The sequence below is a fragment of the Oncorhynchus clarkii genome, chromosome 2, assembly GCF_045791955.1.
Source record: "Oncorhynchus clarkii lewisi isolate Uvic-CL-2024 chromosome 2, UVic_Ocla_1.0, whole genome shotgun sequence".
NCBI classification, from domain to species: Eukaryota; Metazoa; Chordata; class Actinopteri; order Salmoniformes; family Salmonidae; genus Oncorhynchus; species Oncorhynchus clarkii.
The window spans coordinates 84,164,118-84,189,875 of NC_092148.1; the positions used below are offsets into that span (position 1 = coordinate 84,164,118).

The 25,758-nt window shown below is 42.6% G+C and overlaps 1 protein-coding gene across 1 annotated transcript in view; it reads right to left on the reverse strand.

The window, feature by feature from the left end:
• LOC139375272 (transmembrane O-mannosyltransferase targeting cadherins 3) overlaps positions 1–25,758 on the reverse strand; it is a 154,253-nt gene that overhangs the window by 22,634 nt on the left and 105,861 nt on the right. The window contains exons 8-12 of the mRNA XM_071116892.1: positions 17,746–17,894; positions 15,705–15,825; positions 15,474–15,585; positions 12,252–12,355; positions 9,476–9,645 (exon numbers count right to left, since the gene is read on the reverse strand). Of these exons, the coding sequence (XP_070972993.1) occupies positions 9,476–9,645; positions 12,252–12,355; positions 15,474–15,585; positions 15,705–15,825; positions 17,746–17,894 (656 nt within the window). The remainder of the gene's footprint in view (positions 1–9,475; positions 9,646–12,251; positions 12,356–15,473; positions 15,586–15,704; positions 15,826–17,745; positions 17,895–25,758) is intronic.

A 25,758-nucleotide genomic window follows, 5' to 3' on the forward strand; every position in this document is an offset into this window, starting at 1 on the left:
ATGGTAACGAGTACAGTATGTACAAATGAGATGAGTATGTAAACAAAGTGGCATAGTTTAAAGTGGCTAGTGATACATGTATTACATAAGGATACAGTCGATGATATAGAGTACAGTATATACGTATGCATATGAGATGAATAATGTAGGGTAAGTAACATTATATAAGGTAGCATTGTTTAAAGTGGCTAGTGATATATTTACATCATTTCCCATCAATTCCCATTATTAAAGTGGCTGGAGTTGAGTCAGTGTCAGTGTGTTGGCAGCAGCCACTCAGTGTTAGTGGTGGCTGTTTAACAGTCTGATGGCCTTGAGATAGAAGCTGTTTTTCAGTCTCTCGGTCCCAGCTTTGATGCACCTGTACTGACCTCGCCTTCTGGATGATAGCGGGGTGAACAGGCAGTGGCTCGGGTGGTTGATGTCCTTGATGATCTTTATGGCCTTCCTGTGACATCGGGTGGTGTAGGTGTCCTGGAGGGCAGGTAGTTTGCCCCCGGTGATGCGTTGTGCAGACCTCACTACCCTCTGGAGAGCCTTACGGTTGAGGGCGGTGCAGTTGCCATACCAGGCGGTGATACAGCCCGCCAGGATGCTCTCGATTGTGCATCTGTAGAAGTTTGTGAGTGCTTTTGGTGACAAGCCGAATTTCTTCAGCCTCCTGAGGTTGAAGAGGCGCTGCTGCGCCTTCTTCACGATGCTGTCTGTGTGAGTGGACCAATTCAGTTTGTCTGTGATGTGTATGCCGAGGAACTTAAAACTTGCTACCCTCTCCACTACTGTTCCATCGATGTGGATAGGGGGGTGTTCCCTCTGCTGTTTCCTGAAGTCCACAATCATCTCCTTAGTTTTGTTGACGTTGAGTGTGAGGTTATTTTCCTGACACCACACTCCGAGGGCCCTCACCTCCTCCCTGTAGGCCGTCTCGTCGTTGTTGGTAATCAAGCCTACCACTGTTGTGTCGTCCGCAAACTTGATGATTGAGTTGGAGGCGTGCGTGGCCACGCAGTCGTGGGTGAACAGGGAGTACAGGAGAGGGCTCAGAACGCACCCTTGTGGGGCCCCAGTGTTGAGGATCAGCGGGAAGGAGATGTTGTTGCCTACCCTCACCACCTGGGGGCGGCCCGTCAGGAAGTCCAGTACCCAGTTGCACAGGGCGGGGTCAAGACCCAGGGTCTCGAGCTTATGACGAGCTTGGAGGGTACTATGGTGTTGAATGCCGAGCTGTAGTCGATGAACAGCATTCTCACATAGGTATTCCTCTTGTCCAGATGGGTTAGGGCAGTGTGCAGTGTGGTTGAGATTGCATCGTCTGTGGACCTATTTGGGCGGTAAGCAAATTGGAGTGGGTCTAGGGTGTCAGGTAGGGTGGAGGTGATATGGTCCTTGACTAGTCTCTCAAAGCACTTCATGATGACGGATGTGAGTGCTACGGGGCGGTAGTCGTTTAGCTCAGTTACCTTAGCTTTCTTGGGAACAGGAACAATGGTGGCCCTCTTGAAGCATGTGGGAACAGCAGACTGGTATAGGGATTGATTGAATATGTCCGTAAACACACCGGCCAGCTGGTCTGCGCATGCTCTGAGGGCGCGGCTGGGGATGCCGTCTGGGCCTGCAGCCTTGCGAGGGTTAACACGTTTAAATGTCTTACTCACCTCGGCTGCAGTGAAGGAGAGACCGCATGTTTTCGTTGCAGGCCGTGTCAGTGGCACTGTATTGTCCTCAAAGCGGGCAAAAAAGTTATTTAGTCTGCCTGGGAGCAAGACATCCTGGTCCGTGACTGGGCTGGATTTCTTCCTGTAGTCCGTGATTGACTGTAGACCCTGCCACATGCCTCTTGTGTCTGAGCCGTTGAATTGAGATTCTACTTTGTCTCTGTACTGGCGCTTAGCTTGTTTGATAGCCTTGCGGAGGGAATAGCTGCACTGTTTGTATTCGGTCATGTTACCAGACACCTTGCCCTGATTAAAAGCAGTGGTTCGCGCTTTCAGTTTCACACGAATGCTGCCATCAATCCACGGTTTCTGGTTAGGGAATGTTTTAATCGTTGCTATGGGAACGACATCTTCAACGCACGTTCTAATGAACTCGCACACCGAATCAGCGTATTCGTCAATGTTGTTATCTGACGCAATACGAAACATCTCCCAGTCCACGTGATGGAAGCAGTCTTGGAGTGTGGAGTCAGCTTGGTCGGACCAGCGTTGGACAGACCTCAGCGTGGGAGCCTCTTGTTTTAGTTTCTGTCTGTAGGCAGGGATCAACAAAATGGAGTCGTGGTCAGCTTTTCCGAAAGGGGGGCGGGGCAGGGCCTTATATGCGTCGCGGAAGTTAGAGTAACAATGATCCAAGGTCTTTCCTCCCCTGGTTGCGCAATCAATATGCTGATAAAATTTGGGGAGTCTTGTTTTCAGATTAGCCTTGTTAAAATCCCCAGCTACAATGAATGCAGCTTCCGGATAAATCGTTTCCAGTTTGCAGAGAGTTAAATAGAGTTCGTTCAGAGCCATCGATGTGTCTGCTTGGGGGGGGATATATACGGCTGTGATTATAATCGAAGAGAATTCTCTTGGTAGATAATGCGGTCTACATTTGATTGTGAGGAATTCTAAATCAGGTGAACAGAAGGATTTGAGTTCCTGTATGTTTCTTTCATCACACCATGTCACGTTGGCCATGAGGCATACGCCCCCGCCCCTCTTCTTACCAGAAAGATGTTTGTTTCTGTCAGCGCGATGAATGGAGAAACCCGTTGGCTGCACCGCTTCGGATAGCGTCTCTCCAGTGAGCCACGTTTCAGTGAAGCAAAGGACGTTACAGTCTCTGATGTCCCTCTGGAATGCTACCCTTGCTCGGATTTCATCAACCTTGTTGTCAAGAGACTGGACATTGGCAAGAAGAATGCTAGGGAGTGGTGCGCGCTGTGCCCGTCTCCGGAGTCTGACCAGAAGACCGCCTCGTTTCCCTCTCTTTCGGAGTCGTTTTTTTGGGTCGCTGCATAGGATCCACTCCGTTGTCCTGTTTGTAAGGCAGAACACAGGGTCCGCGTCGCGAAAAACATATTCTTGGTCGTACTGATGGTGAGTTGACGCTGATCTTATATTCAGTAGTTCTTCTCGACTGTATGTAATGAAACCTAAGATGACCTGAGGTACTAATGTAAGAAATAACACGTAAAAAAACAAAAAACTGCATAGTTTCCTAGGAACGCGAAGCGAGGCGGCCATCTCTGTCGGCGCCGGATGTATTTCAAGGCATACCTTCAAACTCAGTGCCTATTTGCTTGACATCATGGGAAAATCAAAATAAATCAGCCAAGACCTCAGAAAATAAATTGTAGACCTCCACAAGTCTGGTTTATCATTGGGAGCAATGATATGAAACGCCTGAAGGTACCGCGTTCATCTGTACAAACAATAGCACGCAAGTATAAACACCATGGGACCATGCAGCCGTCATACCGCTAAGGAAGGAGACGCGTTAGGTCTTCTAGAGATTAATGTACTTTCGTGCGAAAAGTGCAAATCAATCCCATAACAACAGCAAGCAAAGGACCTTGTGAAGATGCTGGAGGAAACAGGTCCAAAAGTATCTATATCCACAGTAAAACAAGTCCTATATCAACATAACCTGAAAGGCCACTCAGCAAGGAAGAAGTACCTGCTCCAAAACCACCATAAGAAAGCCAGACTACGGTTTGCAACTGCACATGGGGACAAAGGTCATACTTTTTGGAGAAATGTCCTCTGGTCTGATGAAACAAAAATAGAACTGTTTGGCCATAATGACCATCGTTATGTTTGTAGGAAAAAGGGGGAGGCTTGCAAGCCGAAGAATCCCAACCCAACCGTGAAGTAAGGGGGTGACAGCATCATGTTGTGGGGGTGCTTTGCTGCAGGAGGGACTGGTGCACTTCAAAGTAGATGGCTTCATGAGGAAGGAAAATTATGTGGATAAATTGAAGCAACATCTCAAGACATCAGTCTTCCAAATGGACAATGACCCCAAGCATACCTCCAAAGTTGTGGCAAAATGGCTTAAGGACAACAAAGTCAAGGAATTGGAGTGGCCAACAAAGCCCTGACCTCAATCCTATAGAATATCTGTGGGCAGAACTAAAAAAGCCTGTGCGAGCAAGGAGGCCTACAAACCTGACTCAGTTACACCAGCTGTCAGGAGGAATGGGCCAAAATTCACCCAACTTATTGTGGGAAGCTTGTGGAAGGCTACTCAAAACATTTGACCCAAGTTAAACAATTTTAAAGGCAATGCTACCAAATACTAATTGAGTGTATGTAAACGTCTGACCCACTGGGAATGTGATTAAAGAAATAAAAGCTCAAATAAAGAATTCTTTATTATTCTTCTGATATTTCACATTGTTAAAAAAAAGTGGTGATCCTGAATGACCTAGGACAGGGAATTTTTACTAGGATTAAATGTCAGGAATTGCAGAAAACTGAGTTGAAATGTATTTGGCTAAGGTGTATGTTAGCTTCCGACTTCAAATAAATGTATGTATGTATGTATGTATGTGTGTGTGTGTGTATGTGTGTGTGTGTGTGTGTGTGTGTGTGTGTGTGTGTGTTTGTATGTATGAATGTACACTGCTCAAACACATCCTAGATCTGAATGAATGAAATATTCTTATTAAATACTTTTTTCTTTACATCGTTGAATGTGCTGACAACAAAATCACACAAAAATGATCAATGGAAATCAAATTTATCAACCCATGGATGGAGGTCTGGATTTGGAGTCACACTCAAAATTAAAGTGGAAAACCACACTACAGGCTGATCCAACTTTGATGTAATGTCCTTAAAACAAGTCAAAATGAGGCTCAGAAGTGTGTGTGGCCTCCACGTGCCTGTATGACCTCCCTACAACGCCTGGGCATGCTCCTGATGAGGTGGCGGATGGTCTCCTGAAGGATCTCCTCCCAGACCTGGACTAAAGCATCCGCCAACTCCTGGACAGTCTGTGGTGCAATGGAGCGAGACATGATGTCCCAGATGTGCTCAATTGGATTCAGGTCTGGGGAACAGGCGGGCCAGTCCATAGCATCAATGCCTTCCTCTTGCAGGAACTGCTGACACACTCCAGCCACATGAGGTCTAGCATTGTCTTGCATTAGGAGGAACCCAGGGCCAACCGCACCAGCATATGGTCTCACAAGGGGTCTGAGGATCTCATCTCGGTACCTAATGGCAGTCAGGCTACCTTTGGCGAGCACATGGAGGGCTGTGCGGCCCCCCAAAGAAATGCCACCCCACACCATGACTGACCCACCGCCAAACCGGTCATGCTGGAGGATGTTGCAGGCAGCAGAACGTTCTCCACGGCGTCTCCAGACTCTGTCACGTCTGTCACATGTGCTCAGTGTGAACCTGCTTTCATCTATGAAGAGCACAGGGCGCCAGTGGCGAATTTGCCAATCTTGGTGTTCTCTGGCAAATGCCAAACGTCCTGCACGGTGTTGGGCTGTAAGCACAACCCCCACCTGTGGACGTCGGGCCCTCATACCACCCTCATGGAGTCTGTTTCTGACCGTTTGAGCAGACACGTGCACATTTGTGGCCTGCTGGAGGTCATTTTGCAGGGCTCTGGCAGTGCTCCTCCTTGCACAAAGGCGGAGGTAGCGGTCCTGCTGCTGGGTTGTTGCCCTCCTACGGCCTCCTCCACGTCTCCTGATGTACTGGCCTGTCTCCTGGTAGCGCCTCCATGCTCTGGACACTATGCTGACAGACACAGCAAACCTTCTTGCCACAGCTCGCATTGATGTGCCATCCTGGATGAGCTGCACTACCTGAGAACTTGTGTGGGTTGTAGACGCCGTCTCATGCTACCACTAGAGTGAAAGCACCGCCAGCATTCAAAAGTGACCAAAACATCAGCCAGGAAGCATAGGAACTGAGAAGTGGTCTGTGGTTATCACCTGCAGAACCACTCCTTTATTGGGGGTGTCTTGCTAATTGCCTATAATTTCCACCTGTTGTCTATTCCATTTGCACAACAGCATGTGAAATTTATTGTCAATCAGTGTTGCTTCCTAAGTGGACAGTTTGGTTTTCACAGAAGTGTGATTGACTTGGAGTTACATTGTGTTGTTTAAGTGTTCCCTTTATTTTTTTGAGCAGTGTATATACACACATATATTATATGTATATATACACACATATATAAATATATATACACACATATACATACATATATATACACACATATATTATATGTATATATACACACTTATATAAATATATATACACACATATACAGTGCCTTGTGAAAGTATTCGGCCCCCTTGAACTTTGCGACCTTTTGCCACATTTCAGGCTTCAAACATAAAGATATAAAACTGTATTTTTTTGTGAAGAATCAGCAACAAGGGGGACACAATCATGAAGTGGAACGACATTTATTGGATATTTCAAACTTTTTTAACAAATCAAAAACTGAAAAATTGGGCGTGCAAAATGATTCAGCCCCTTTACTTTCAGTGCAGCAAACTCTCTCCAGAAGTTCAGTGAGGATCTCTGAATGATCCAATGTTGACCTAAATGACTAATGATGATAAATACAATCCACCTGTGTGTAATCAAGTCTCCGTATAAATGCACCTGCACTGTGATAGTCTCAGAGGTCCGTTAAAAGTGCAGAGAGCATCATGAAGAACAAGGAACACACCAGGCAGGTCCGAGATACTGTTGTGAAGAAGTTTAAAGGCGGATTTGGATACAAAAAGATTTCCCAAGCTTTAAACATCCCAAGGAGCACTGTGCAAGCGATAATATTGAAATGGAAGGAGTATCAGACCACTGCAAATCTACCAAGACCTGGCCGTCCCTCTAAACTTTCAGCTCATACAAGGAGAAGACTGATCAGAGATGCAGCCAAGAGGCCCATGATCACTCTGGATGAACTGCAGAGATCTACAGCTGAGGTGGGAGACTCTGTCCATAGGACAACATTCAGTCGTATATTGCACAAATCTGGCCTTTATGGAAGAGTGGCAAGAAGAAAGCCATTTCTTAAAGATATCCATAAAAAGCGTTGTTTAAAGTTTGCCACAAGCCACCTGGGAGACACACCAAACATGTGGAAGAAGGTGCTCTGGTCAGATGAAACCAAAATTGAACTTTTTGGCAACAATGCAAAACGTTATGTTTGGCGTAAAAGCAACACAGCTGAACACACCATCCCCACTGTCAAACATGGTGGTGGCAGCATCATGGTTTGGGCCTGCTTTTCTTCAGCAGGGACAGGGAAGATGGTTAAAATTGATGGGAAGATGGATGGAGCCAAATACAGGACCATTCTGGAAGAAAACCTGATGGAGTGCAAAAGACCTGAGACTGGGACGGAGATTTGTCTTCCAACAAGACAATGATCCAAAACATAAAGCAAAATCTACAATGGAATGGTTCAAAAATAAACATATCCAGGTGTTAGAATGGCCAAGTCAAAGTCCAGAACTGAATCCAATCGAGAATCTGTGGAAATAACTGAAAACTGCTGTTCACAAATGCTCTCCATCCAACCTCACTGAGCTCGAGTTGTTTTGCAAGGAGGAATGGGAAAAAATGTCAGTCTCTCGATGTGCAAAACTGATAGAGACATACCCCAAGCGACTTACAGCTGTAATCGCAACTTAAGGGGGCTGAATAATTTTGCACGCCCAATTTTTCAGTTTTTGATTTGTTAAAAAAGTTTGAGATATTCAATAAATGTCGTTCCACTTCATGATTGTGTCCCACTTGTTGTTGATTCTTCACAAAAAAATACAGTTTTATATCTTTATGTTTGAAGCTTGAAATGTGGCAAAAGGTCGCAAAGTTCAAGGGGGCCGAATACTTTCGCAAGGCACTGTACATACATATACACTACCATTCAGAAGTTTGGGGTCACTTAGAAATGTCCTTATATTTGAAGAAAATCCCATTTTTGGTCCATTAAAACAACATAAAATTGATCAGATATACAGTGTTGACAATTTTTTAAATTGTATTTATTTAATTTAACCTTTATTTAACCAGGAAGGGCTCATTGAGATTTAAAATATATTTTTCAAGAGCGTCCTAGCCAAGATAGGCAGCACCAAGTCATTACAAAAATTACAGACAAACAACATGAAAAACTACAAGTAATCTAGTAAAAACCATAGAATTCACAAGAGTATAACAAAATCAAAAACAGCGAATTAAAAACATTGACAGGTCAGGGAATCAGTATCAAGATCATTCATCCGTGATTTAAAAATACCAATCGAGACAAGTTCTTCCAGTTTAAAACTCTTTTGTAAGGCGTTCCAAGAGATGGCGCAGAGTACATAAAAGCCCTTTTACCAAATTCATTTCGGACATTTGGAACAGTTAGCAGGATAAAGTCCAGCAAACAAATAGAGTACCCACCACATTTCTGACCAATAAAAATGCCCAAATTGTTGCTGGAAACAGCTGATTTTTACGGAATATCTATATGGGCGTACAGAGGCCCATTATCAGCAACCATCACTCCTGTGTTCCAATGGCACGTTGTGTTAGCTAATCCAAGTCCATCATTTTAAAAGGCTAACTGATCATTAGAAAACCCTTTTGCAATTATGTTAGCTACTGAAGACTGTTTTTCTGATTAAAGAAGCAGTAAAACTGGCCTTTAGACTAGTTGAGTATCTGGAGCATCAGCATTTGTGGGTTTGATTACAGGCTCAAAATGGCCAGAAACAAAGCGCTTTCTTAGTCTATTCTTGTTCAGAGAAATTAAGGCTATTCAATGCAAGAAATTGCCAAGAAACTGAAGATCTCGTACAACGCTGTGTACTACTCCCTTCACAGAACAGCGCAAACTGGCTCTAACAAGAATGGGAAGAGTGGGAGGCCCTGGTGCACAACTGAGCAAGAAAAGTACATTAGAGTGTCTAGTTTGAGTCGCCTCTTCACTGTTGATGTTGAGACTGGTGTTTTGCAGATACTATTTAATGAAGCTGCCAGTCGAGGACTTGTGAGGCGTTTATTTCTCAAACTAGATACTAATATACTTGTCCTCTTGCTCAGTTGTGCATCGGGGCTACCCACTCTTTCTATTCTGGTTAGAGCCAGTGCTGATAATGGGTCTCTGTACGCCCATGTAGATATTCCATAAAAAATAAAAAATCTGCCGTTTCCAGCTACAACAGTCATTTACAACATTAATGTCTACACTGTATTTCTGATCCATTTCATGTTATTTTAATGGACAAAAAAAGTAGTTTTTCTTTCAAAAACAAGGACCTTTTAAGTGACCCCAAACTTTTGAACGGTAGTGTATATAATTTTTGTATATAATTTTTTTTGAAGTAAAATAGCAATATAATATCTTACAAAAATATTATTGCGATACGCAACCATTGATTTCACCCCCCCCTTTACCTACTGATATATAATGTTAGATAAGGGGCCTTGCCAGCTGATATATGGCTCTAGTAACGGGCCCTTACCTGCTGATATAGGCTTGTTTGAAGTCGGGCCTCATGCTGATGGCCTGTCTGTAGAGCTGGTCAGCCTCCTCCAGCCGTGAGTCGTTGGTACGGATCAGGTTGGCCAGGTTAATGTACACGTTCAGGTGGTTGGGCGCCACACGGGTGGCGTACTTCTTTCCTGGAATGATCTGGAAGAGCATAATCAATGATTATGCCCCTAATTTTAATTTGTTTATTTAACCTTTATTTAAATAGTCAAGTCAGTTAAGAACAAATTCTTATTTACAATAATGGCCTACCCCGGCCAAACCTGGACCACGCTGGGCCAATTGTGCGCCGCCCTATGGGACTCCCAATCATGGCCGGATGTGATACAGCCTGGATTCGAAACAGGGACTGTAGTGACAACTCTTAGACCGTTGCGCCACTCGGGAGCTCTGAGTTTACTATACATGTTTATTATACATGGACGGTATTAGATCACACTATACAACAAGTTTGCATTGTTTTGGTTAGCTCTGATAGGTAAGGGGTACTGGACATGAGATATTCCAGGTTAACTTTAACCACCAGAGACTGTAGGGAATGTAGATCATGAGAGCCGTGTGAACACGTACTTAAATAAATAACAACTTTTCACGAGCCTAACCAATGTTTCGGTATGTCCTTATTTTCTCAATGAAAGCTAGGCAGAGAGAGACATTTTAAAAAAACCAACAGAAAAGAAAACTTCATGAGAAAACAAGTCCCACCAACTTGGAGGGCAAATAATGATTGAGCATATCTAGAATACCAATATAATTCTAATAGAACTTCAAAGTCACTGGAAACCTCTGATGTGGGCAATCTGCTCTGTCATGGCCAACATGGTATCCCACATTACAGTGGGATTGTCAAGGAAACAAATTGTCATACATCTGTCATACATCTATACCCTCCCATTCAGACAAGACAGTTCTACATTCCTACACTAGCCACACACATAGCTAGAGAGGTAGAAGATATATATTTTTTGTTTTCTTCTATTGAAGAAAACCATCTATCGAATCAGAGTTTACACAGTTTCTCAAATAAATCATGAGACCATGACAGACTGAGGCTAACAAAAGCTATGCTTTTCTATTCAATCAGTGTACATTTCCTCCATCGACAGGATCACAGAAGCTTATAAAACACGTACTAAAGCACCATATCGTTAGTTTCATTCCATGGGGTTGTCGGTTGTTGGATTCCCAGACATAAGCGGAAATCTGGATATAAATACTTAACTTATTTGGAAACCCAATAAATAAGAGCTATGATCAACATTAGTGTACTGTATCTAAGTGATTATCATTGGGCCCCACGCGGATATCCTGTTCAGGATCGTCAGCATGGGGCCATGGATACATGATAGCCATAGCCGCCTGCGTGCTTTAGCTGAAAAACCTCTTCAAAAGATACAACAAGGCCTCGCCTGTACTGTTTTGTGACGCTAACATTAAAGAAATCAGCCCCGCTGCTGATTCCCAAAATTGCAATTTGTTTTCAAAGCTGACCCATCGCAAGGGTAGTACAGATCAAATAAGTTTCCATAAATACTTTTTTTTTTACAAGTAAATTGGATCACCAAACTCGTTTCATGTTCATTTTTCATGAATGATAGAATAGTGGGAACTGGGCAGTTACAGAGAGACAGTAAAGAGGCACAGACAAAATGGCAGAGACAGGGCTTGAAGTCTGGAGTTGGCAGCGCTACCGGTAGGCCAGCCTGAGGCACTGCCATTTCCTTATTTTACTTAATTCCTGAGATAAACAACTTTTAGGGATTGGGGTAGAAAATCAGGTCAGCCTCCCATTGATCTCTAACAACATAAACTAATCATAAGAGGCGACAGAGCTGTATGTCTTAGCATTATTTTTTATTTACCTTTATTTAACTAGGCAAGTCAGTTAAGAACAAATTCTTATTTTCAATAATGGCCTAGGAATAGTGGGTTAACTGCCTTGTTCAGGGGCAGAACGACAGATTTTTTAGCTTGACAGCTCGGGGATTCAATCTTGCAACCTTTCGGTTACTAGTCCAACGCTCTAACCACTAGGCTACCCTAAGAATTTGTGCTTGACTTGACTATTTAAATAAAGGTGAGCATGACCTAAGACTATTAAACTGACTATAAAAATTATCAAGTCCTCAAGAGACCTTTAACTGATGATCAACTATCTGTAAAGTGAAGAAGAGCCCCTTTAGTAACGTCACTCCTGAGATGGAAGGTTTGGGTAGGAAGTCAGATTGGCATCTAAAAAACATCCTAAACTCATTAACATACCAGAGGTAAATTACTTGCAATGCTTAACATTAGACAGCTAAACATGACTTAATGACTAAAAAAACAATCAATTCATGCCAAAGGTAGGCTTTTCAAAAGGCTGGGGTCCTCAGGTGCTCCTTTAAGACTATCCTGGTGCTCAATGATCTATCAAGCTTTGACAGGACGACATTGTAAATTAGAATTTGTTCATAACTGACTTGCCTGGATAAATAAAAGGGTTAAATAAATCATATAAATACAAAAGGGTGAATGTAGCTGACAACACAGAAAACACAACACGTAGAGTGATTTGGTTTAAAATCCTGGCCCTGGCACAATGAACAACACTGTTCCTCCCACTCGCTGCTGTTACCTCCCAGCTACCAATTCCTCTCGTCGTCATGTCCTTCAAAGGATGATGAAGGTGAAACAGTGGGAATAACAAACATGACTGATGTTTTCCCTCTTAAATACACCTGGGTGTGTGTGGCCTTGTCACATACCTGTGGCATGAGGGATTTGGCAACCAGGTAGGCGTCCTCAGCCTCCTTGGACTTATTCAGGTTCTTGTAGGTCCTTCCCACATTCATATGGGCTCCAATGTCATCTGCAGGGACATGCCACAGGAGAAGGTACATGGGTTAGCAAAGACAATTTCGCAGGGATATCAAGCCTGCGTGGGGATTAGGGATTAGGAGCATATGCAAAGCCAGTCAGGTGGTGGCTTGGCTGGACATTGGCAGTACATTTGATCTGATGGAGTTTAGCGGAACATTGTGTGTGTGCCAATTGGCACCCTACATTCAATATAGTGCACTACTTGTGGAATGCATCCATTCAATAGGACCACATAATACAGCTCTACTGTGGCGGCGGGTGGCTGTGGGGTTTAGGGTTTAACGAGCGGAGCAGCTTGTATGAGGCATTGACATGATTAAGATTGCCAACGCTACAGGGATGTCACAGGATATTTCATTAGGTTAAAATTGGCATTTAGATTAAGTATTTGCAAACTATACAGCCCTGTGAAAAATTATTTGCCCCCTTTCTAATTGTCTCTACTTTAGCATATTTTTATAATGAATGTTATCAGATCTTCAACCAGCACCCAATGTTAGATAAAGGAAACCTGAGTGAACAAATAACACAACAATCATATACTTATTTAATCTATTTCATAAACAAAGTTATGCAACACCCAATGCTCGTGTGAAAAATTAACTGCCCACTTACACTCAATAACTGGTTGTGCCACTTTTAGCTGCAATGACTGCAACCAAATGCTTCCTGTAGTTGTTGATCAGTCTCAAATCGCTTTTTGGCAAACTTGAATCAACTTTTTGGATGACATGGGTCCCATTACGCATGGCGAAATATAAACACTGCATTCCACAGTAAGAATCTCATACCAACGGTAAAGCATGATGGTGGTACTGTGATGCTTTGGTGATGCTTTGCTGCCTCAGGACCTGGACGACTTGCCTTAATAGAAGGAACCATTAATTCTGCTTTGTATCAGAGAATTCTACAGGAGAATGTCAGGCCATCTGTTTGTGTGCTGAAGCTAAAGCGCAGCTGGGTCATGCAGCAAGACAATGATCCAAAACACACAATCAAGTCTACATGAAAATACTAAAAAGCAACGAATTTGAAGTTTTGAAATGGTCTAGTCAAAGTCCAGACCTAATCCCAATTGAGATGATGTGGCAGGATTTAAGATGAGCAGTCCATGCTTGAAACCCCACAAATGTAGCTGAGTTAAATCAGTTCTGCATGCAAGAGTTGGTCAGAATTCCTCCACAGCGATAAGAGACTGTTCAACAACTACAGGAAGCATTTGGTTGCAGTCATTGCAGCTAAAGGTGGTACAACCAGTTATTGAGTGCAAGGGGGTAATTCCTTTTTCACACAGGGAAATTGGGTGTTGCATAACTTTAATTAAATAAAATAAGTATACTTTTTTTTTGTTATTTGTAAACTCGGGTTCACTCATCTAATATTAGGTTTTGGTTGAATATCTGATAACATTCAGAATCAAAAATAGAGAAAATCTGAAAGGGGGCAAATACTTTTTCACGGCACTGTACAAGAGAAGTGTATATAGAAAGTGTGAAAAATCATGTTTCATTCTATAGAACCTAATAACGTAATTGTGTAGGCGTGGAACCTTGGAGTGGATGGTGACAGGTCTCAAGTTCAAATTACTTTTGTGTTCCTTGTAAAAAACAAAAAACAAAAAAACAACAGCTTCCTTGTAAGAAACCTAAAACAATTGCCTTCTGGGAACCAGCAGGCTGAAGTGAAGTGTTCAACATGACTACCTGGCATGATGACTCCTTGTTGTCCGCAGTCCACCTGGCCGTGCTGCTGCTCCAGTTTCAACTGTTCTGCCTGCGGCTATGGAACCCTGACCTGTTCACTGTGATTACTATTATTTGACCATGCTGGTCATTTATGAACATTTGAACATCTTGGCCATGTTCTGTTATAAACTCCACCTTGCACAGCCAGAAGAGGACTGGCCACCCCTCATAGCCTGGTTCCTCTCTAGGTTTCTTCCTAGGTTTTGGCCTTTCTAGGGAGTTTTTCCTAGCCACCGTGCTTCTACACCTGCATTTCTTGCTGTTTGGGGTATTAGGGTGGGTTTCTGTACAGCACTTTGATATATCAGCTGATGTAAGAAGGACTATATAAATACATTTGATTTGATCATCATGGTTATGACAAGCAGAGTGATGCTGAAAGACTGGAAAAAGCAGGAAATTCTGATAGGCTTACAGAGATAATCTATGGAAACTATTGAGGGATGAAACTTCGCAAATATTTATATCTCAACCAAGTTTCCTGCTCAATGACACGACCAGTGAACATGACATGTTGGTAGAGAGGGCTTACCTGGCAGTTTACATAGGGCAACACAATGAGTAAAAATAGATTAATCTACCAGTATATTATTATTTTTCCTCTGCCTGCACTGTCACAGAAGTGAAGTTCTATGAGGACAGCCAAGTCATAACGTCTTAGTTCTACAAAAGTTAACCATGTCACACGCTAACTTGTATGGCAGTCAACCCTGTCACCCTGTAGGGGAGAGTGGGGTAAGTTGAGCCAAAGGGTTTTTGTTGTGTAGTTAGATTAACAGCTCTCTCCACATAAACTGACAGGAGGATTCATGAACACCTCTCCTCAGCCAGCAATAACATCTTACTGAACAATTCTTGGATCTGTACCAAATTGCAACCGGTTCCCTCGATAGTGCACAACTTTTGACCATAGTCCTTTGAACTATATGGGGGAAAAGGGTGCTATTTGGAACAAATACCTAATTTCCAAGGCAACATCTTAAAGAAATGCAACTCCTTTTTTTTCTTCTCCATCATAAAAATATACTATCTGTAGCTGTATAAGCGATTAGCAAGGCTTTGCGTGATTCAATTGAAATATGACTGTTCTAGAGGAGCTCAGATAATAAGTTCCTTTTTACACAAGTACATCACAATACAAGTACTTTACATTACAATGCACGTACTTCACATTACAATGCAAGTAATGTGCATTATAATGCAACTAATTTACATTACAAGTACTTTAAGCATTGTTTTTCATAATAACACCATTGAGCAGACTCAATTATATTATATTGATCAGAATCTTGTTATCTTGTCATCGTCTCATCTTCAACCACAGCCTTGAAGCCCACCAGAAAATAATGGGAGATGTCTTACCTGGTTGGACCCGGGTGGCCTGAAGGAAATATCTCAGAGCTTTTTCGTAATTGTTTTGATTTTCCAGAGCATGACCAACATTATTCCATAGCTTGGCGTTGTTCTTGTTGACCTGAGGGGAGACAAGGCAATCAATCGAGAAAAAAAAACGGAGGAAAAACGAACGAGGAGAACAATCTTGGTGAGTTTATTTTAAGTTAGGCCAAGAATGAGGAGATGTGGACAACATACTTTTAGGGCTGAGGTAAACAGTGTATATTCAGATTCCCAGTCCCAGTTTCTGTTGAAGGTCTTGACTGCGTGTGTGGCGAGGAGGACTCCAATCATCAGCCAGGAGATCTTCCTCAAGTGTCTGGTCAATTGAGGGAGAAAGAAAATAGAAAAATGGTGATTCTGTTAAAATACTGTAAAAGACAATAGAAAGCACAAAAAATACCCCACTCAAATTGATAAATGGTGTCTATTGATTCAATTTGTTTATGAATTGTTACTGAGGTACTGATACTGATACTGAGGGCTGGTTTCCTGGACACAGATTAAGCATTAAGCATTGTCATGGACGATTGAAAGTGCTTCTTTTTATTTTAATTGTATTATTTCATCTTTATTTAACCAGGTAGGCTAGTTGAGAACAAGTTCTCATTTACAACTGCGACCTGGCCAAGATAAAGCAAAGCAGTTCGACACATACAACAACACAGAGTTACACATGGAATAAACAAACATACAGTCAATAATACAGTAGAAAAAGTATATATACAGTGTGTGCAAATGAGGTAAGATAAGGGAGGTAAGCCAATAAATAGGCCATGGTGGGGAAGTAATTACAATTTAGCAATTAAACACTGGATTGGTAGATGTGCAGAAGATGAATGTGCAAGCAGATACTGGGGTGCAAAGGAGCAAGATAAATAAATATGGGGAGTATGGGGATGAGGTAGTTGGATGGGCTATTTGCGGATGGGCTATGTACAGGTGCAGTGATCTGTGAGCTGCTCTGACAGCTGGTGCTTTAAGCTAGGGAGATATGCGTGTCTCCAGCTTCAGTGATTTTTGCAGGTCATTCCAGTCATTGGCAGCAGAGAACTGGAAGGAAAGGCGGCCAAAGAGGAATTGGCTTTGGGGGTGACCAGTGAGATATACCTGCTGGAGTGCGTGGTATGGGTGGGTGCTGCTATGGTGACCAGTGAGCTGAGATAAGGCGGGTCTTTACCAAGCAAAGACTTGTAGATAACCTGGAGATAACCTGGGGTTTGGCGACGAGTATGAAGCGAGGGCCAGCCAACGAGAGAGTACAGTTCGCAGTAGTGGGTAGTGTATGGGGCTTTGGTGACAAAACAGATGGCACTGTGATAGACTGCATCCAATTTGTTGAGTAGAGTGTTGGAGGCTATTTTGTAAATTACATCGCCGAAGTCGAGGATCGGTAGGATGGTCAATTTTACGAGGGTATTTTTGGCAGCATGAGTGAAGGATGCTTTGTTGCGAAATAGGAAGCCAATTCTAGATTTAATTTTGGATTGGAGATGCTTAATGTGAGTCTGAAAAAATAGTTTACAGTCTCACCAGACACCTAGGTATTTGTAGTTGTCCACATATTCTGTCAGAACCGTCCAGAATAGTGATGCTGGACGGGTGGGCAAGTGCGGGCAGTGATCAGTTGAAGAGCATGCATTTAGTTTGTCTTGCATTTAAGAGCAGTTGGAGGCCACGGAAGGAGAATTGTATGGCATTGAAGCTCGTCTGGAGAATAGTTAACATAGTGTCCAAAGAAGGGCCAGAAGTATAGAGAATGGTGTTGTCTGCATAGAGGTGGATCAGAGAATCACCAGCAGCAAGAGAGACATCATTGATGTATACAGAGAAGAGAGTCCACCCAAGAATTGAACCCTGTGGCACCCCATAGGGTAGTTGGTGAACCAGGCGAGGCAATCATTTGAGAAACCAAGGCTGTTTAGTCTGCCGATAAGAATGTGGTGATTGACAGATTCGAATGCCTTGGCCAGTTGGATGAAAAGTTCTTAGTCCAACACTAGGTTTATTATCTGTGTCCGTAAACCATCCTTGAGAGTGGTCCATTTTTAAAGCACTTATTTTATGCTTGGGAGACATTTATTACCCCATTACACTCCATGCGAGTAAGTGTTGGAAGGGAACTACTATCTCCAAATGGTACCAGATTTGTTTGTGCCGTCTTGCCAACTCCTTTGGTCATTGTTGGAAAGACCACACAAACAGATCTGGGAAGCAGGCTAACTACTGTAATACTCACCTCTTATGGGAAACAATCCTGAAGCCATGTGCCACGAGGACACAGAATCCCATACTGGGCACATAGAGCACCCTCTCTGCCACCACAAAGCCCACAGGGAAGAAGAGGTTGGAGGCTGGGATGAAGGGGAGAACAATCAAAGACAGGGCCTGGAGAAGGAAGAGGAGGAATACAACCTTGAATGAGCCTACTTAAATACACATATTGTTGTATTTTAATGTTCTTCTTATGAGTGCACTGGCACAGAGCAATGGTTTAACATAGATTTCAGCTGTTTGGAAACTCAGTATATACACAGCACAGAGTAAACACACCATATCAGTTTAAGACTTTCCCTTACATGTTAGCATATCTACATGATAAATATGGCAAGATAGTTATGTGACCAATTCAGGCTGATGGGAGGACACCAGGATAAATATGTTAGGAGTTACTTATCACTTCACACACCATATCAGTAGAGCACTCTAAATGAATGATTAAGCAAGGTAGAACTTTCCCAGCATGCATGTGACTCAATTCCTTCTCTCTTATCTGTTGCAATTACAGAGTCATTTTTGGAGGAAACCCAGTTTCAAAGCTTTGTACTGGTTGTGAACTAGGGAGGCAAACGAAGGTATAGAAAATAACTTGGCAGGGAATGCAACGCATGTTATGTTACTTTTATTGCCTTACAAAAAATAAAGAAGAAATGCTAATCCAGATTTAACAGAAGCACAGCAGTAGCATAGTAGGTAGGATTTACTATTGAGACCTGGTCTAAGCCTCGAGGAAACAGAAGAGTAGGTGTGAAGTATGGAATTCAATGACTGTCGTGTTAAGTTCAGCAGTTTAAACTGAGATTGTGTGACTGTGAAATCCAGCAGTGTGCTGTGAGTGTTGTCAAACATAACGTCTGTAAGCTGTTTACCTGCTTGCAATATGATTTTAAGTGGCCCCCATTTGACACCTCAAAAACTAGCCTGTCAGATTATTCAAAAAGAATATTTGATGTTGGAGAAGTACAAACGGCCAAATGCTGTTCACAATGAAGCAATTGCTTCAGTGGACTCAGAACTTGTCATGGAGCTTTGAATTATGAGTTTGTAGAGGATTATGCCTATATTAGGATAAAACTGTAAAATAACAAATGTTCTATTGTGGTACAGTTTCAGACACAACCCAATAAGGCTGAGCCAAAATCACGCCCTTCATTTACCGATGAAGGTCAATTGCACAACTTTATAACCAGTTATTATGCTGTTACTATATATGCACTTCTGTATGATTTTATACACATGTTGTTTTTCTATCATTTTGATGTAAGCCTATTGCAGTTGGTGATTTTCTTGCCACCCCAAAACTTTTTTTGTAAAAAAAACTAACCATTTTAATTCAATGTAATTAAAGGTATGAAATTATTGTTATTTTCAAAAACAAATCTCTTTTTAGACAGTTCTGGTCAATTTGCAGTGTACAAATTATTAGAATTGTGTTCCGGCCCACTGACCATGAGCTCCAACAAAAATCATCCCGCGGCTGAATCTAGTTGCCAACCTCTGGCCTATTCACAACATATTCTTCAAGTTCCCCATGCGCCAGTCCGGCAGGCGGTACCCGGTGCATCAAGGCTCAGACAAAAATAATTCTAAACAGCTTCTATCCCCTGGCCATAAGGCTGTTAAATGGCTAACAACTACTGCTCTCCCGTTCCCACAGACTATCCAAACTGACTCTGTCCCCATCCACAGGTCTCTACCCACACCGATACAACCTACTCTGCAGCTAAAATGATTACTGATTAGTATTACTCCATTAAACTGCTGCTCATTAATTATTGATTGCTATTAACATTAGTATTTATCCTGCTACTGGTCACAATTCCTCGCGTTTACATGTATATACACTGCTCAAAAAAATAAAGGGAACACTAAAATAACATCCTAGATCTGAATGAATGAAATATTATTTTAAATACTTTTTTCTTTACATAGTTGAATGTGCTGACAAAAATCACACAAAAATGGAATTGCAAATTCGCCACTGGCGCCCTGTGCTTAAAGCCCAACACCGTGCAGGACGTTTGGCATTTGCCAGAGAACACCAAGATTGGCAAATTCGCCACTGGCGCCCTGTGCTCTTCACAGATGAACGCAGGTTCACACTGAGCACATGTGACAGACGTGACAGAGTCTGGAGACGCCGTGGAGAACGTTCTGCTGCCTGCAACATCCTCCAGCATGACCGGTTTGGCGGTGGGTCAGTCATGGTGTGGGCTGGCATTTCTTTGGGGGGCCGCACAGTCCTCCATGTGCTCGCAAGAGGTAGCCTGACTGCCATTAGGTACCGAGATGAGATCCTCAGACCCCTTGTAAGACCATATGCTGGTGCGGTTAGCCCTGGGTTCCTCCTAATGCAAGACAATGCTAGACCTCATGTGGCTGGAGTGTGTCAGCAGTTCCTGCAGGAGGAAGGCATTGATGCTATGGACTGGCCCGCCAGTTCCCCAGACCTGAATCCAATTGAGCACATCTGGGACATCATGTCTCGCTCCATCCACCAACGCCACGTTGCACCACAGACTGTCCAGGAGTTGGCGGATGCTTTAGTCCAGGTCTGGGAGGATATCCCTCAGGAGACCATCCGCCACCTCATCAGGAGCATGCCCAGGCGTTGTAGGGAGGTCATACAGGCACGTGGAGGCCACACACACTACTGAGCCTCATTTTGACTTGTTTTAAGGACATTACATCAAAGTTGGATCAGCCTGTAGTGTGGTTTTCCACTTTAATTTTGAGTGTGACTCCAAATCCAGACCTCCATGGGTTGATAAATTTGATTTCCATTGATAATTTTTGTGTGATTTTGTTGTCAGCACATTCAACTATGTAAAGAAAAAAGTATTTAATAAGAATATTTCATTCATTCAGATCTAGGATGTGTTATTTTAGTGTTCCCTTTATTTTTTTGAGCAGTGTACATTTGACTAGTCATGCTTATCAGTCTGTGGGTTAATTGGCATCATTTGGGGAAATTAAATTGCCGCATGTTTAAGAGATAGTATATTATTTTTATATCTTATCACACACATATAGCATACAGATACAGAGCCTTTGAGCAGAAAATATGTCGGACAGCGCGAGAGCTGCTGCTACAGAATCTCAAACGGCAACAGAAGGCAAACTTCATCAGCATGTCACACACCACTTTGCAATGAGCTGAAGGCTATGCATTTAGAAAAATATACTTAATTGTTTGAAACCTGAACGTTCTAATACATATGAGGCATGTTTTACCTTGCATCAAAGTAGCCTATTAGATCTCCTCTCTTTCTAAATCTCAAACTGACATTTCGTCCACTTAAAACCGCTGGCATTTGCGGAGCCCTTTTGACAAAGGTGTTTTCCTGCTAATTGCATTATGGAAGGAACATCATTGCTGTGCTTATAATGTGAAGAAAAAAACAGTTCATCAAAATGTTAAGCGTAACATGTTGATATGTTGCTTCACACTCATTGCTTTTTAACATACACAATATATATGCGACTCGTTTCAAGAAACTAGGCTTATGTCGCAAGTCACTACTTCACAGGAGAGGCATTTTAAATATTTTTGGGGGGCAGAAATGCCTTCTGGAACATGTGAACTTTCATGTGCTTTAATAACAAACTTGTTTTCCATCCATAAATATGAATAACATTTTTAAAATTACAAGCATAATTCGTTTAGCCACGGAAAAAGCCAGGAAACTTCCCGCTAGCCATGATTGGCTGGACATGACGGGAGACGAGTTTGGATTGGTCTGCCATGTAGCATGCTTCCATTTATAACGTGAGCTGTTCAGTATGTGTTCACAATCCTTTCTACCGCACCATTTTTGAAAGATATAACAGCCATCGAGAACCACAAACGTTTTGCTACTTTTCTCAACAACGATTCCCTGAATTTAGCAGCAGCTGATATCAACAGATCAGTTGGAAAATGTGATGGGCCAGTTTCTGCACACGTCACGGTCAGTGTGAACCGGAGTGACTTGACATAACGATGGCCAAACAAGATGTAGCTCCAACAAAACAGAGTTAAATAGTTCCAGTCTGCCGTGAAGCGTTCATCCATGTATACGGTTACGAGTCTAGCTACATGTTCAGATATAACTTTCTAATTTTGTCAGAAAGTCATTTTATTGCAAGTTAAAGTGTACTGTTAGTTAGCTCCAAACGTTAGCTTGCTGGCTCTCTAGCTAACGTTACGTGAATGATCTCTGTACTAATATTATTTGAATAAGAATTCCATTTGCATTGCTCCTTATAGCCTAATGTTAGCAAGCTAACATTGAACCTAGTTTGTTAGCTTTAGCTACTTGCAGATTCATACTACAGCTATGAAATGTTTGTATTGGTAGTAGTATGAGTTGGGATTATGCCGGTTCATTGTTTAGCTAGCAAGCTACATGTCTAAACAAAATACTTAATTTCGGCCATATTATTACATGACCCATCTAATTTAATTAAGATGTTTCTGTGTACATGTCTAGACAATAGTGACCCATCCACTTAGCTAGATGTGGCTGGGGGTGGTTATAGCATTTCCTTCACATGGCCCATCAATTTAGACAAGTGTGTCTGATAAGCATCATCTAATAATGCTAAAATATGTATACAATTTGTTTATCTGGACACTTTCTGTTTTTGATATTGGTGCTATGCAAGTAACCACTTCACTGTACTGTTTACACCTTCTGTATCCTGTGCATGTGACAAACTTAGATTTTATTTGACAAAGCGTGTGTTTACCACATGGACTCACGTGAATCCTTAAAGAGATGGGTGGGGCTAAGGCTTAAGAGGGTGTGAACGATGCTGAATGGGTGTAGACAAAGAGCTACGCGGTATGTGTTACAAAACATTCAAGGGCCATTTTCTCAAAAGCAGTGGATGATATAACATTTTCTAGCTCTTAGTCTCTACTTTTGTCCAATATAAAAAACACCAAATTGTGATACTTAAGACCGAATCGAGGCGGTCTGTCACATATACAAAAGACAACCCTTCAAATGAGTGGATTCGGCTATTTCAGCCACACCGGTTGCAGACGTATATAAAATCGAGCACACAGACATGGAATCTCCATAGACAAACATTGGCAGTAGAATGGCTTTACAGAAGAGCTTAAATGACTTTCAATGTGGCAACGTCATGGGATGTCACCTTTCCAGGTCAGTTCGTCAAATTTCTGCCCTGCTAGAGCTGCCCCGGTAAACTGTAAGTGCTGTTATTGTAAGTAGATACATCTAGGAGCAACAATGGCTCAGCCGTAAAGTGGTAGGCCACACAAGCTCACAGAATGGGGCCGCCGAAGCCTGAATGCTGAAGCCTGTAAAAAAGTCTGTCCTTGGTTATAACACTCACTACAGAGTCCCAATCTGCCTCCAGAAGCAACGTCAGAAAATAACTTGGTTAGAAGCTTCAATGAGTTTCATGGTGGAGCAGCCTAAGATCACTGTACGCAAAATGCCAAGCATCTGCTGGAGTGGAGTAAAGCTCACCGACATTGGACTCTGGAGCAGTGGAAACGCGTTCTCTGGAGTGATGAATCACACTACACCATCTGTCAGTCTGATGGCCTAATCTGAGTTTGACGGATGCCAGAAGAACGCTACCTGCCCAAATGTATAGTGCTAACTGTAAAGTTTAGTGAGGAGGAATAATGGTCTGGGGCTGTTTTTTATAGTTTGGGTTAAGCTCCTTAGTTCCAGTGACGGAACATCTTAACACTACAGCATATAGTGACACTGTAGACGATTCTGTGCTTCAAACTTTGTGGCAAGTTTGGGGAAGTTCCTTTTTCAGCATGACAATGCCCCGGTGCACAAAGCGAGGTCCATACAGAAATGGTTTTTCCGAGGTCGTTGTGGAATAACTTGACTTGCCTGCACAGAGCTCTGACCTCAACCCCATCAATCACCTTTGGGATGAATTGGAACGCTGACTGCGAGCCAGGCCTAATTGCCCAACATCAGTCGCAGACCTCGCTAATGCTTGTGGCTGAATGGAAGCAAGTCCCCGCAGCAATGTTTCAACATCTAGTGGAAAGCCGTCCTAAAAGAGTGGAGGCTGTTACAGCAGCAACATGGTGACCAACTCCATACTAATACCAATGATTTTGGAATGAGATGTTTGACGAGCAGGTGTCCACATACTTTTGGTCATGTAGCGTTTTTTAAAAATTATGTAGCCTAGGCCTACTGGTTGTAGGAATTTGGGATTTATCCACATCTGTCCCAGAGCCTGTTTGGAATAAGCTCTTTATTTATATGGTCCTAGTCGACAATTACCCTGAGTTATCCCCCCTTCCTATGTGTTACAGTCATAATATGATATATATAACAAACAGCATGATTGCTTTCGGCAGCGCTTCAGAGGGCCCAGGAAGACAGTTGCGGAGGGTGTGTGGACCTGCAGACGCCTAGCTAAAAGAAGACACAGGACCGGGCTGCGTGAAATAACGCAAGGTGTTTTTTTGTTGTTGTCTATTTTCACATACTCGGGGAGATCCAAGGGCCAGTCAACCTGGATGAAAGGGTTTGAAACAGCTACATTACAAAATATGCATTATGTAATAAACTCTAATTTAATGTTAACGGTTAACGCAGCATGACTTAGGGCTACACTCCTCATCTTCCAGGGGTGGAAATATAACATCATGTTGCTGTCATCACAGCAGGTGGCTACAAAGTCCAAATAGATGCCAGGTCCTATAAAAAGGTATTTAAGACCTGAAGTAGACCTATAAATAATAACAACTGCCACATTTGTTATCTTTAGTTTTTTGTTAATGTGGCTCATTTTCTTCTCTACCCATTTCACCCCATCATGTTATATTTCCTTCCTTTTGGAATTTGTATTGGTGAACAACAAGCTTGGTAATTCCACCAATTCTTTGCTCATTGCAAAACAACAAGCTTGGAAATTCCACCAATCTGGAACATTAGTTAAATAACTCTAGTAAGTGTTCCAAATTGAGAAGTCTGTAGTAGCCTAGAATCTACAACAGCCCTGGGAACAATGGTGACCCATCATTCAGGGCCGCACCTGTTTTGAGACCCACCTGTTTTGCATGTAATTCTGGCAATATTTGTCATCACATGTCAGTTTAGCAAATGTAAAAAACAAAACAAATAATCCTTGAGTTAATAAAGCCTAGCTCAGTGCTATCTGTGGTGGAGGGACAGTCAGCGAAAGCACAGAGCTTAGGTGTTGTTAATCTTCTCTGGTTGCGCCATGATTGGCTCAGGGTTCTGTCACTCATTGGAACACTCAGTCACTGCAGAATCTACGGGAGAGCAAGGCAGTTCAAGCCCCCCTAGGGTGCTACCATAGATTTACAGTAAGTGTCCATCCAAGAAGGCTCAAGGTCATTGGCCACAGATAAAACAACGTGAAATCACGTTCTCTCTCCCGTAGCTTTGATTGGACTGATACCACTATATATCTCCCGTAGCTTTGATGTAAACATCATATTTTCTAAATCTTAGCTAGAAAACTAGATAAGCAGTCATCATGAATGACGTCGACAATCTACTCCCAAAGCTGACTCTCTCCCCTCTGTTCTCATCTTCCTAGATCGATCTGCTGCCGTCGACTCTGTGAACCATCAGATCCTCCCCATCCTTTCAGGGCTGGGTCTCAGGCTCTGCACACTCTAGAATTGCATCCTAACTTGCAGGCCGCTCTTACCAGGTGATGTGGAGAGGATCTGTGTATGCACCACGTACTCGCACTACTGGTGTCCCTCAGGGCTCAGTTCTTGGCCCTCTCCTCATTTCTCTATACACAAAGTCACTTGGCTCAGCCATATCCTCACATGGTCTCTCCTATCATTACTATGCGGACAACACGCTACTCATTTTCTACAAGTCTGGGTTTAAGGATTTAAAACATCTGTCTGAAAAGGTCTCAAAACATGAGAATTGTGTATCACATGTAGACAATGCTGTTTAACACGGATAATTGGGAAATCAAACCATCAACCTTT